The sequence below is a fragment of the Brienomyrus brachyistius genome, chromosome 15 (genome assembly GCF_023856365.1).
Source record: "Brienomyrus brachyistius isolate T26 chromosome 15, BBRACH_0.4, whole genome shotgun sequence".
NCBI lineage: Eukaryota > Metazoa > Chordata > Actinopteri > Osteoglossiformes > Mormyridae > Brienomyrus > Brienomyrus brachyistius.
Genome location: NC_064547.1, coordinates 24,107,427 through 24,120,051, shown reverse-complemented (window position 1 = coordinate 24,120,051; position 12,625 = coordinate 24,107,427). Strand labels below are relative to the sequence as shown.

At 48.9% G+C, this 12,625-nt stretch overlaps 1 protein-coding gene across 3 annotated transcripts in view; it reads left to right on the top strand.

Moving 5' to 3' along the window:
- bcar3 (BCAR3 adaptor protein, NSP family member) overlaps positions 1-12,625 on the top strand; it is a 60,131-nt gene that overhangs the window by 38,771 nt on the left and 8,735 nt on the right. For 2 of the 3 annotated variants that reach the window (XM_048977199.1, XM_048977200.1), the window contains one exon: positions 10,507-10,635. In XM_048977199.1, coding sequence (XP_048833156.1) covers positions 10,507-10,635 — 129 coding nt within the window. Of the gene's footprint in view, positions 1-446; positions 817-10,506; positions 10,636-12,625 lie in introns of those variants that run through there. The other variant, XM_048977201.1, reaches the window with a different exon arrangement.

The window sequence follows — 12,625 nt, the reverse complement described above, 5'->3', positions numbered from 1 at the left end:
CCGCGTTACATACGATAGCCCCCTGCACACGCCGGCCGCGTTACATACGATAGCCCCCTGCACGCCGGCTTTATCAAACAGGAAAAAGGTCCTTTAGCAATGCAGTCAATAAGGCTGCCAGAGCTGCTTCAGTCGATTGTCTGTCTGGCGTTCTTCCTTGTGTTTGCAGATTGTACCTCAGGTTTGCACTGCATTTCCATGATACTGTCGATCCTTTACAACACAAGGAAACCATATCATAACAGCTTTTGATATAAAAAAAAGAACGAGAGAGTAATTTCTAATTTGGATGTGTAAACAAACACAGCATATGTGTTACTCATCACCACAGCTGTGAAACAGACAAAAAAAACTTCAAAGGCGTTTCCAGAAAGAGCATCACTATAAGAGTGGTTATTTGGCGGGGGTGGGGGGGGGGGGTGGGGGCTACCTAATGGTCTTTCTCACAGAGGTCCTCCCCCTAAACAGCAAGTGTGTGTCGGGGGGTTACAACTGTCTCTGGCAGACCACTCACACATGGCTAAGATTTCATTCGCGGGGGAGCGAGATCACATGGGCCGTTCTCTTTCCATACATGGAACAGCGGGCTGAGTGGAACCAGCGTGTTTTAGCAGTCAGAGCGCTGACAGCACAAGGAGACTGTCAGGCAGCCAGGCAGCCTGCTCGTGGGCTGCACAAAGCACCAGACACACTTTTATTACTGGAACTGTGAACGCGAGGACCGGCTGAGCCATGTCGGAGAGGTGCAGCGTCCTGCGGACCATCACGGCCGCTTTGTGCTGCTTCTACCAGAAGAGTTCAGTCATCGGGGCCAAGGTGAGTCAGGTCTATCTGGAGTTCATGTGAAATGCGCTTGCAGGGTCCGAATCAGACTCTCGATCTAGACTGACATCAGAATATACAGAGTCTGTCATGGCATCTTAGTCAGGGATCTAATGTTACTCTTGTTTATAAAATTGTGTTTTTTTTTTTTTATGAGTTGTGCCTTTGCAGATATCATAAAAAGTACATATACAATTATACATGGAATTCGTATTGAGTAAATCTTTCCCATGCTGTCATCTTCCTTGCTGGCTTCCGGCTGCTGTGCGCACGGTTGGGGATGCATGCGCTGGGCACAGGTGGGCGCTTTTCAGGAGGATCGCGCCGTGATGTGGCGTGGGGGGTGGGGGGGGGGTTTCCTGGACCTGACAGCGGACAAGGCTTTTAGGGAGGCTTCAGATAGGAGCAGTGGCTGCTTTTATTACTGCCTCACGTGTGCTGCTGCAGATATACAGCTCTGCTCATTACATTAAGTGAGCTGGTTCACTGGGCATCTGTCACCAAGTGACACCCGCTACAAAGGGACAGGGGCTCGAGCAGGCAGTGTGCGTCCTCTCGCAGGCAGTGTGCGTCCTCTCGCAGGCAGTGTGCGTCCTCTCGCAGGCAGTGTGCGTCCTCTCGCAGGCAGTGTGCGTCCTCTCCCAGGCAGTGCGCGTCCTCTCCCAGGCAGTGCGCGTCCTCTCCCAGGCAGTGCGCGTCCTCTCCCAGGCAGTGCGCGTCCTCTCCCAGGCAGTGCGCGTCCTCTCCCAGGCAGTGCGCGTCCTCTCCCAGGCAGTGCGCGTCCTCTCCCAGGCAGTGCGCGTCCTCTCGCAGGCAGTGCGCGTCCTCTCCCAGGCAGTGCGCGTCCTCTCCCAGGCAGTGTGCGTCCTCTCGCAGGCAGTGTGCGTCCTCTCACACGCGCGTGAAGACACCTCGTCCTGGGATGCTGCACCGAGTGCACTGAGGCCGAAACACACGGGTGCCATGTCGGCGGAGGCAGTCTGACGTCGCGGCTCTGTGCGGATTGGACCGAGAGGCTGGAAATAGAAAAGCTGGCCGGCAGGGAAGAGCGCTGCTTGTTTACAGCAGTGATGCTGCCCCGTAACGTAAGGAGTGTGAGGTCACAACCCCCCCCCCCCCGGGGCTGTCACACACACGCAAATATTATTAATAGCGGTGTTTCCGCGAAGGATCACTGCAATTCTCACTGAAAAAAGAAAACCCTTAAAACATTATATAAAGAGACATTATATATAGGTACAAAAAACATGACCTAATAAATAAACTAATCATTCTAATCTGTCTAGTCTACGGAACTGAAATATACTGTGTGTGTTATTTAAGATAGCAACTAAAGTATTCCCCATTTATGTTCGGCTCCGACATGGATATAGATTACCGAATTCATGAGTAAATAACGTCCACAAGCGTGTTGAAGGAACATCATTGCAGAGGAATGGAGGATCCGTCAATGCATGTTGTGTCAGTTATGGGGTGTCCGGTACCTGCTTCTTACTGTGAAGGTGTGACCCGGAGCACGGTAAAGCGCCGTTTGGGGAAGCCAGTGAACACCCTCTTCTCTCTGTGGCTACTGTGAACAACACAGCCCAAAATAACACAGTCATGTCTGGTGGTTATTTCCACAAGGCCCAAGTTGGGCCTGCGAAGATATTTAAAATATTTTGTTGGTTTCTAACTTATTATAGCTACAGGTTGTCATGGAAACGTTTCATTTTAGTCTGCATGGGTAGACATAGGTCTGGGTGGTGGAATGTGTCCCATTTCCAGTGTGATGGATGATATTGGTTGAACGGTTCTAAAGGGGATTTCAAAGACTTCCTCCTTGACTGGAAGATGTAACAGTCACTTCCTTTTCCTGAACATGACACCTGGCGGCGTTAATTTTAGCCGTTTAAAAGTCAGCTGTGGGAGCAGTCATTATACTACTGTGAGAGTAGTCATGTACGGCTATGAGAGCTGTCATATAGCTGTGAGAGCAGTTATATACAGCTGTGAGAGCAGTCATTATACTACTGTGAGAGTAGTCATGTACGGCTATGAGAGCTGTCATATAGCTGTGAGAGCAGTCATATACAGCTGTGAGAGCAGTAATTATACTACTGTGAGAGCAGTCATATACAGCTGTGAGAGCAGTAATTATACTACTGTGAGAGTAGTCATGTACGGCTATGAGAGCTGTCATATAGCTGTGAGAGCAGATATTATACAGCTGTGAGAGCAGTCATACTACTACTGTGAGAGTAGTCATGTACGGCTATGAGAGCTATCATATAGCTGTGAGAGCAGTCACATACAGCTGTGAGAGCAGTCATTATACTACTGTGAGAGTAGTCATGTACGGCTATGAGAGCTGTCATATAGCTGTGAGAGCAGTCACATACAGCTGTGAGAGCAGTCATTATACTACTGTGAGAGTAGTCATGTACGGCTATGAGAGCTGTCACATAGCTGTGAGCGCAGGCATATACCACTGTGAGAGCAGATGATATACAGTTGTGAGAGCAGGCATATACCACTGTGAGAGCAGATGATATACAGTTGTGAGAGCAGGCATATACAGCTGTGAGGTATGTGCATGTTGGGGGAGGGGGAAGTGTCCCTAGGGCCAGAAAAGCCAAACAGTGAGAGTCCAGCTTTATTAAAAACGCTGGACTCACCACACTGCCATGTTAGCAAGTGGATGCAGGGCACAATTCCTGTTTCCAGCCTTGGTGTTTGCCTGAAAATTCCCTGTCCAACTTAGTGCTATGAAATTAAATAGCAAACACATACAAATCCCCTCTAAATGTCTAAATGGTGACAAGCTCAACACCCCATTTTGAGACGGGCCCGGCCTGCCCCCTGGCCTGCCCTCTGGCCTGCCCGCAGAGCTGTGTCCGAGCTCTGACTCCTCACAGCTCCTCCTCAAGGCCTCCATGGCAAAACAGTGGGGGCTCCTTTATCACAAAACCTGAGCTCCACCCAGCCATGCTGCTGTCAGTCAGGTTCCAGTACCATAAAAGCCTCATGTAGCTGCGCTGTGTTTGGTGGAGGAGGCAGCGAGCTATAATGCCCACAGGAAACTCTTATTAAATATGTAATTGGGGCAAGGGGAGCCCTGGCTGGCTTTTGTAACAACTCAGAGACAGATTTCTGATGGCAAGAAAAAGACGTGAATTCCAAGAGATTCCCTGTTTAAAATGGGAGCCAGTGAGAGACGGATTCGCAGCCAGTGTGACAGGTACGAGTCGGCGGTGTCACAGCGGGGCGGGTTAGCAGAGTAGGTGGATGAGACGTGTGCGAATGTGATGGGGAGATGGCTCTCAGTTTACAGAGAGGCAGGAAGGGCGGGAGCCCGCGGGGGGGGGTGGCTCACAGGAAGCAGGCGCCGATGAGGCAGTGATAGCGGGTGCAGGCTCTTCATCTGCACAATCTGTGAATATCGTTCAAGCCCCAGAGGAAGTCCAGAGAACACGCCAAAGGGCTTAATTACCCCTAACTGCATCTTTCCATGTAAATATGGCACTGCTGTGATACGCGAGAGCACCAGCGGAAACAGTGGCATCCTGCATCCAGACGACTCGACCCCCCCACCCCCACCAAAGGCGTTTGACATGTTACACCATGAAATCTTTGGGACTAGTGATGCAGAGAAGCACAGTGGATTATCTGTAACTATCAATACAGATTTATTTGTGACTAGTGTGACTGACAGAGCACATGCGTGTGTACTGTGCCGCTTGTGAGTCGGCCAGGCAGAGACCACACAGAGGCACCGACACCATGGCCTGCCTCCATCATTGACCAGTCAGACACAGTGGCGTTCTATCCATCCCACCCGCTGTCATGCGTGTATAACCCCCCACAGAACCTTCCTAGAAGGCCTTTCACTGCACACAAGATGATACAAATTCCCATGTCAGAAACCTGGAACGATGACACTTTGATCGTCTTCAGAGAAACTGAGCTGGACAGAGCTACCCGCCGTTTGCTGAAATTAGTTAATCCTGCTTGGATTCAGAGAGCCACCCCCTAGTAAACATTCTGGCCTCGACTTCATAGGCGCTCGCAGCCTCCAAGGGGCTGAGCTCGTGTCTGGCCTGATCACCACTGCGTCTGGCCCTCTGTCTGAGGACATGTGGCTGGGAAAAACCAATCCCGAGGAATGCCGCTGCCCGGGAACGTCACTGCCCGGGAACGCCGCTGCCCGGGAACGCCGCTGCCCGGGAACGCCGCTGCCTGGGAACGTCGCTGCCCGGGAACGCCGCTGCCCGGGAACGCCGCTGCCCGGGAACGCCGCTGCCCGGGAACGTCGCTGCCCGGGAACGCCACTGCCCTGAGCCACAAATAAAGCTTGCCACATTTTTGGGATCAGGCGTGAACTTCAGAGAACTGCCGAGGAAAACAACGAGGGAGAGGACGTCTGTAAAAACACACTCGATGCGTAGAAGGTGCAGCTTTATTAAAGGAGACGGCTTTCTGCGGTTTCACTTTCATCATTCTGGGATGATTCTACTTTCAACCACGTCACCGGCGCAAGCTCTAATGGCTTTTAAAGAGTGACTGTTTATTAAACGAGTGCTCTTTTAAAGAGTAGTCACGTACTTAATTAGGAAAGACACCAAGAAAATAAACACTGTAATGAAATTATTAAAAGAGCTGCTTTTAATACATACAGCTGTGGGAGTTTGGGGTGGACAAGCACACTCTTTGCTTAGCTGTTTTCTCAGTGCTGTTGTTGCGCAGTTCAGTCATAAGCAGAGAGATATGAAGATTACATCATGAGTCTGTAAACAGGATTTGCCTGGCCACCAGGATGTAAAGATCGCTGGTGATGAACTTTCTGAAAGGGCTCCTCAAATCTTGTCAGCCCTGAGAAATAGAGCTGCTGGCCCCCAAACCTACAACACCACGATGTATCAAGGTTTACTTCCAGCCAGTCGAGCCTTTTGTCAGTCTCTAAAAATATGGCGTTTACAGAAGCAGACTCAAGGGTGGACAGGAAGGTGACACTGTTTTGCAGGGGGAGTATTTTTGGCATAATTAGGACTCAAGTCGGGGGGGCTCACTGTTGCTAACTCCTCCAGGGTTGGGGGGGCTTCACATCCTATCCGGGGTGTAGTCCTGGCGTAGGGTTCAGACCCCTTCCCCCTGCCACCCGGACCAAGATAAGAAGATGGATTTTTTTATGACTCTTCGAAAACAAGGCAACCTTTGCTGTCATGTATAGTGGTGACCGTCTGGATTTTACACCAAGTTCTTCTCCTGCCCCAGTGACTCACCGCAGTTGGGGGTGACTGAACTTAGGAACGAGCTGCATCTCAGGGCACCTGATAATTCCTCCTGGCAGCAGGAGTGCATTGCTGCCCGTCAGAGCTCTCAGACCTGGCCACCTCCCCTCCCCACGACCCTCGCCGTGTGCTGACAGGCGTGACGAACATGACCTCACTGCACGTAACTCATCTTCAAAGGCTCCGGGAACTCGAGGCATCAGTGGACTGGCAAGTGTTCAAAGTGAACACAAACGGGCCTCCCACTGATGCAGCAGTGTGACCGATCCGTCTCTGAAGCGGACCTGAACAGCTGGCCTGTCTGCCACGTTCTAAAAAACAAGGGGACATCACTTTCACTTTGCTGCCCCAGAAAATCCCACGGTATTGCTTGTGCGTTCAGAAAAAGTAACAGTTAATCTACAGGAGTAATTTACACATGCTGAGCCTCACGATGGGAACCAGTCTTCCCAGTGCCTGTGGTGGCTTCCCTGTGCTGTAGATGATGGAATGTAACGTGAGATAGGTCCGTTGCGCCCCTCCCCCCTTTCCCAGCGTGGAAAGCCCATGGGAAGTCAGGGAGACGGCCACTCAGCCCCAGGACACCTGATGCCACAGTGCTGTGGTCCTTTTACTCATTGCAGTGCTGAGGACACATACGCCTGGGCAGTAATAACCATGTTTCCAAAAAAAAAACACCTTCAGACATAATGGGTGTTTTTTAGAAAAGCGATAAAAAGCTTTTCAGGAAAGTATGTTATTAGAATAGTTCTGAGAGTTCGCTCGATCCATGTCAGTGCGTACGGCTTGGCTGCGATTCGGCCTGTGTGCCGCGCTCGCTCCATGTCAGTGCGTACGGGTTGGCTGCGATTCGGCCTGTGTGCCGCGCTCGCTCTGTATTGGTCTGTATCACTCCGCCGTGACTCTCTTGGTGACCCTGGCCTTGAAAACACCAGCAAACATGATGACTTTAGCATCCCAGACGCCCAGGGCGCCACCACCATGCTGTATTGCCAGGGTCTCATTTTAATTATGAAGTCTGAGGTTTGCTAAAAGACAGAATGCAATCTGCTCCTAAATGAAACCATAAACTCTATTTTTATCCAGGGTGGGGGGGGGGGTCACATACCCCGCACATTCAAGCAGAGCTATCTAATAAACAATGTATATCATATATTATTCCACCGCTGATGGAAACCCTCTCTAGCAAATTACTGTAAGTACTTTGTTAAAAACACAAAACACGGCCTTGATTTAACTTTCCACTATGGTTTTTCCCCTCGTCTTGAAAATAAACACAATACCCTTCAGACTTGTTACGGTGGTATTTAGAATGTAATTCGGCCGACCACAACAGAAAAGCAAGACACCCAAGGCCCTCTTTTATTCTCTAGGGCCTAGTTTAAGTATAGGCAGACATATTTAGCTCTCGGTTTGAAGAACTTCAGCATAATGTTCGTGTGGCCTTGCTCTCTAGTTATCCTGCTACATCAGGGAGTTTTCACACTTTACATGCACCTTACATGTTCACTAGGGTTTACGGACGTGACACTACAACCATATTTTGCACTTTTTTTACACTGCTGTAATTAAAAACTCTGTAATGATTAATTTCTGCACGTTTGATTCTCCATTCTGCAAGTTTAATAGTAAATCACTAACAAATAAACTGTGAAAGCTGTAGGTTCAAGGACTGGCAACACAATTTAAATTTTTTATTACCAAGTATCCTTTTGTTTGTATGCAGTATATTGATATATACCAGGGCTTTGCTAAATACTGTTTTCTTATTGGTCCAGAGATATCACATACTGTAGGTGTTATTTATTTTTGTGTACATAGGTAGTTCCAACAGCCTAATAACTGTCCTATATCAATGAATTTTAATGTCTTATTAAACATATAAATATAAACACCTGTATGACTAAAAGGTCATAAACAAGCAGCCATTTTTATCGGCATAATTCTCCTTCATTTTCAAAATGCAAGCACCTGTCTGTTCATGGATTTTATGGTTACTTAGTGACAACTAGCGCCGGGCCGTATTACACCAAGCTGTCATGGATTATTTCCGTAAATCTTATCATGGTTTATCCTTTACAAAATAATACTTAATAACAAGAGTCTACTGCGTACTGCGTACTACACACCAAGTTAATGACACAGGTCAAAGTTTGCTGGCGAACACACTGTGTTCCATTTTTCCGCTGTTTGACATATCTGGTTTGGGAAGTGGTTACTACATATGATCTATAATATCCAGCGGGTTCAGGGTGTCTTCGATAATCTTGCACCAGTACAGTATTGTGTTTCAGGAAGTGAGCGGCGAATAAATGTAACAGTAATCCTCCTGCTTCCCAGCCCTTCTGGGATGTCACACAGACCTCCAACACTCCGATGACTGATACACACTGGGACATGTTACTGGTCGTATTGTTTTTTAACTCAGGCTTAGCCATTCCTTTAAAACTTATTATAAAAAAGCAACTAAACAGGGGGAAAGACTCAGAATAGAGATGACAGTGAGTCACATGAGAAACAAACATACACATGATCCACGGAGCTCCAGAAAACACTTTTGCTAATTTCATTTCAGCATGTTCTGTCGTATTTGGGCCAGAGTCTCCTCTTCCATAACCCTGCAGTGTCTTTCTCCGATCCAACTGAACCTCCTGTGAAATTTTCCATCACATTCTCTATATCCTCTGCAATCTTTGTTATGCAAACTGGGCAAAGAGAACCAAAAGAAGACAGCAGAGGAGTCATCCTTACCACAGACTCTGTGACTCCTTCAGCGGTGCTGACTCCAATCTCTCTGTGATTCGCTCTGTAGTGATGACTCCAGTCTCTCTGTGACTCGCTCTGTAGTGACGACTCCAGTCTCTCTGTGACTCTCTTTGTAGTACTGGAAACCAAGAAAAGTGCTGAAGCCACAACTAATATCTAAGTGTATACAATGTCAGTCAAAGCCCATGTGGCGCCCTAGGTGAGCGTCAGCATTGGTGCCCCCCGTCCAAGACGAAGTGAAATCAGCTTGTTAGGTTGGCACCCCAATAAACAAACAGGCTTGCCGAGGCTGCAGCGTAGGGGCCAGAGTGATCAGGGGGGCATATTGGCCCTCTAGTATTTTTTAATTATCATTTTTTAAAGTGATCCTTTATTGGTTGTTTATTTGTTTGCAAGTTGGTACATCTGACTTTTTTTTTTGCCTGTTGTGCATTTTCTGGTAATGCGTATGTGTGGCCTGCATCCTACATAAAATGGATTTTACAAACCTGATCAATGAGCTTTATGGCACAGAGGAAAACACTATAATACTAGTAATATTAATATCTTGTTTTTAATTCTTTTGCAATTTTCCTTTCCCGGTAAAGCTATATATGCTCATTGGTATCTATGGTGAACGTATCTCGGTTGCACATCGTGGATGCAGTTGACATGCACTGGATCGGAGTGCAATTTTTTTAAGGTCCCCGTTATTGAGATGTGTGTATTCTGTGAGCTCTCTGTTACGCTCTTTCTGGTTGCTGCATACGACTGATGTGAAACCATAAGCCTGCCCATTTGTTCGTTCTGATGAGATTGCTCTCATTTGCAAAGGGTTACATTATCTTTATTCTATAGTTATTAATTAATAATCGTATAGCTAATTGTTGTATCATTTTGGGGAGTGGGGGGTCCATGAAGGGCCCCTGCCACTGGGCGGCCCCCTCCGGCACCCCCATGGAGTATCTCTGCTTTACTATACAACCATGGCTCTCTGTCTACAGCTCTAGGAAAACAGTTTAGGCAAAATGAAATGATTGTTTTTGGGCTGTAGGTTAAAGTGTGAATAACAGAGAGATGGAGAACAATGTAAGATGCGCCAATAGCCTGTGCAGAACAAGCTGAAGCAGAAATAAAGCTACTGTGGACGCCAGAATACCGTCTCTAGTCGGCTGATATCACTTTAATAAGTATCGCGGGTTACCGGAGGTAGGTGCTGGGTGCCCCACCACGGCAAGGAGAAGGCAAAGTCACTGGGCGGTAATAACAGATCACAGGAAACGTTAGATGAAAGGTGTGCTGGAGGGAGCGGCGATCCCCGACGGCGGCCTGCGGATATCTAAGACGATCATATCGTGCTTTTCTCTGTGTCAGTGACACCACCTCCGCACTGTGGTGAGTCACTCACAGGCACAATGTGGGCTCAGCCTCACCGGCAGGTAAGGGTGGGGCCCTGGGGACGGGCGCGTACCGTCAGGAGTGCGGGAGATGAAGACGTAAACATCAAAGCGGGCGGGTACAGCCCTCAGATGATTATCGGGGGGGGGGGGGTTGTTTGCTGAGAGGTCACTGCCTACAGTAGCGAGAGGGACGGGAGAGAGGAAGGTGCTCGCGACGAACCACGGCTCAGAGGGCGCTCAAGCCGCCTGTCCTTCCTGTCCATGTGTAGTTCTCCAGGGACAAATACATCATGGAGGGCCCTCCGGAGAAGCTGCGCAAGGAGCTGGAGGAGGAGCTGAAGCAGGCCAGTGAGGAGCCCCGCAGCCACGCCTGGTACCACGGCGCCATCCCCAGACAGGTATGGGCGAGACAGGAGGGTCCACTAAGTGGGGTGGGGGGGGCGAAGGGTGGATCAGAGAGGCCACACATGAGAGCGAATGCAAAATGATTTGGCTCCGACCGACTTGTACGTGGCTCATGCCAGATTTTTTTGGGTTCACTTATAACACACATGCCACCCGCTTCTCATGTGGCCACGCAAACTCTACGATAACGAAACGAAACATGGGCCGCTGAGCGCCCCCCCCCCCGCGTTCCAGGCCGTCCATGAAACACGAGGAGCCCCGCCAGAGTGTCCCGGCTGAGGAGGGGCCTCCGGATTAACCATGGCAACGGTGTGGTGTCCCATTGCAGGCTTCTGCTGATTTCATTAACGGGGAATTTGGGGTGCATCATCTGTCACACAGCAGGGCCACCCGTCTACCCGAGGCCGGGGGGGGGCCGCATCCAGGGAGAATGCCACCATTTGGGAGGGGGAGCAAAGGATTAGAGATGGCAAAAAGAGATGAAAAGGGCAAAAAAAAAGGAAATGATAAAGAAATAACCTTTTCTAGAACTTCAAAGTTTGCTTTGCACGGGCCCACAGCCGACGAGGGGCATGACGGAGTGTGACGGTCTGTTAAAACAGCCCATTTGACAAGATCTGCCAAAAGGAGGTCTGGTGTGCGAGATAAAAAATAAAAGGGGAATGAAAACGATGAGTTTGGGCGAAGGCTTCCGTCAGGTGACAGGATCCTGCTCAAAAACAAGCCCAGGAGCTGAGAGGAATATTTATAACTCTAGCAAGATCGGAGCGCTTGTCGAAGAGACATTCAGGCGAACTTACCTGTGCTGCTGTGGGAAAGTCAAATTTGGGGCATGAAAATCAGCCAAGCAGCCTGTGGACAAATATGATGATTATTGTTATTATACAGCTCCCTACAGACTGATGATTGTAGGCGCGAAAAGCAGAGATAGTGATGTCAGCTGTGCGAACGGACCTTGTATGGTATCAGTGAGTCATATAACCACAAACGATCATAACCACTGACTAGCTGTCTACTTGGTGACCGGTCGTTGTGGGATACATCTTATCAGTTACCAGGTAATGTGTACATAGCGCTATCACTGTAAACACCCTCTTCATAAAAAAATTATTAAATATACAGTATACTTTCTTTGAATACCTGCCCAATATTTTGATACAACATACCACTTTGCATTTGTATTTGTCTACGTCTACAGGTTTTAAAGGCCCCCCTGGTATTCCAGCACCTTTGCACTGTATCTGTCCTGTAGCTGCTTTCCCTGCCAGCTGACACGCTGTACAGTACCTACCTCTCAGGCCTTTCACTGCGCTTTTCACCTCAACCTTGTGCTTTCAGCAAGCGCATTCAGCCGCAGACGACTGGCACTCTCCGCCCAGCTGGCGGACACTGGAGCTTTCCGGTGGGAGTGAGCCGAGAGGCTTTGGGCTGGTCTTGATGTGACAACACTGACTGATTACTGCCGATGTTGCTCGGCCACAAAAGACACTATTTCCCACATGTTTCCGCCTAAACAAACTCCACTGTCGTAGTTCTCTTGGAACTAACCCATACCGTCTCAGAGGAGGCTTTTACCATTTCCTTAATCCTTGTTGGCTGCAACCTAAAATTCATGTGCACCGGCAGACAAAGGCAGGTGTATTTCAATCTGGGCGAGTAAGAATCAGACAGTATATGAGGTGATCCACGTTCTTCAAAGGCATGGTGACGTTCCGCATTTTCCCACAATGTCACACGTAACACGTCTTCTACAAACAAACACACGACGAAAGATGTCAACTTGCATGGGATGCTCAGGGACAGGCGAAGAGCAGTGACCCGTGTGGGCTGGTGTCAAAGTGCACGTAGGTTTGGGTACGTGGGTGAGGGGGGGCAGTCACAGTCAGGAGGGTGAAGCAGCTCCCAACCATGAGATCCACAAAAAAAGAAGCAATAAAACAATATAATAATACGGTGCAGACTGGGGGGATGTAAAAGGGGGCT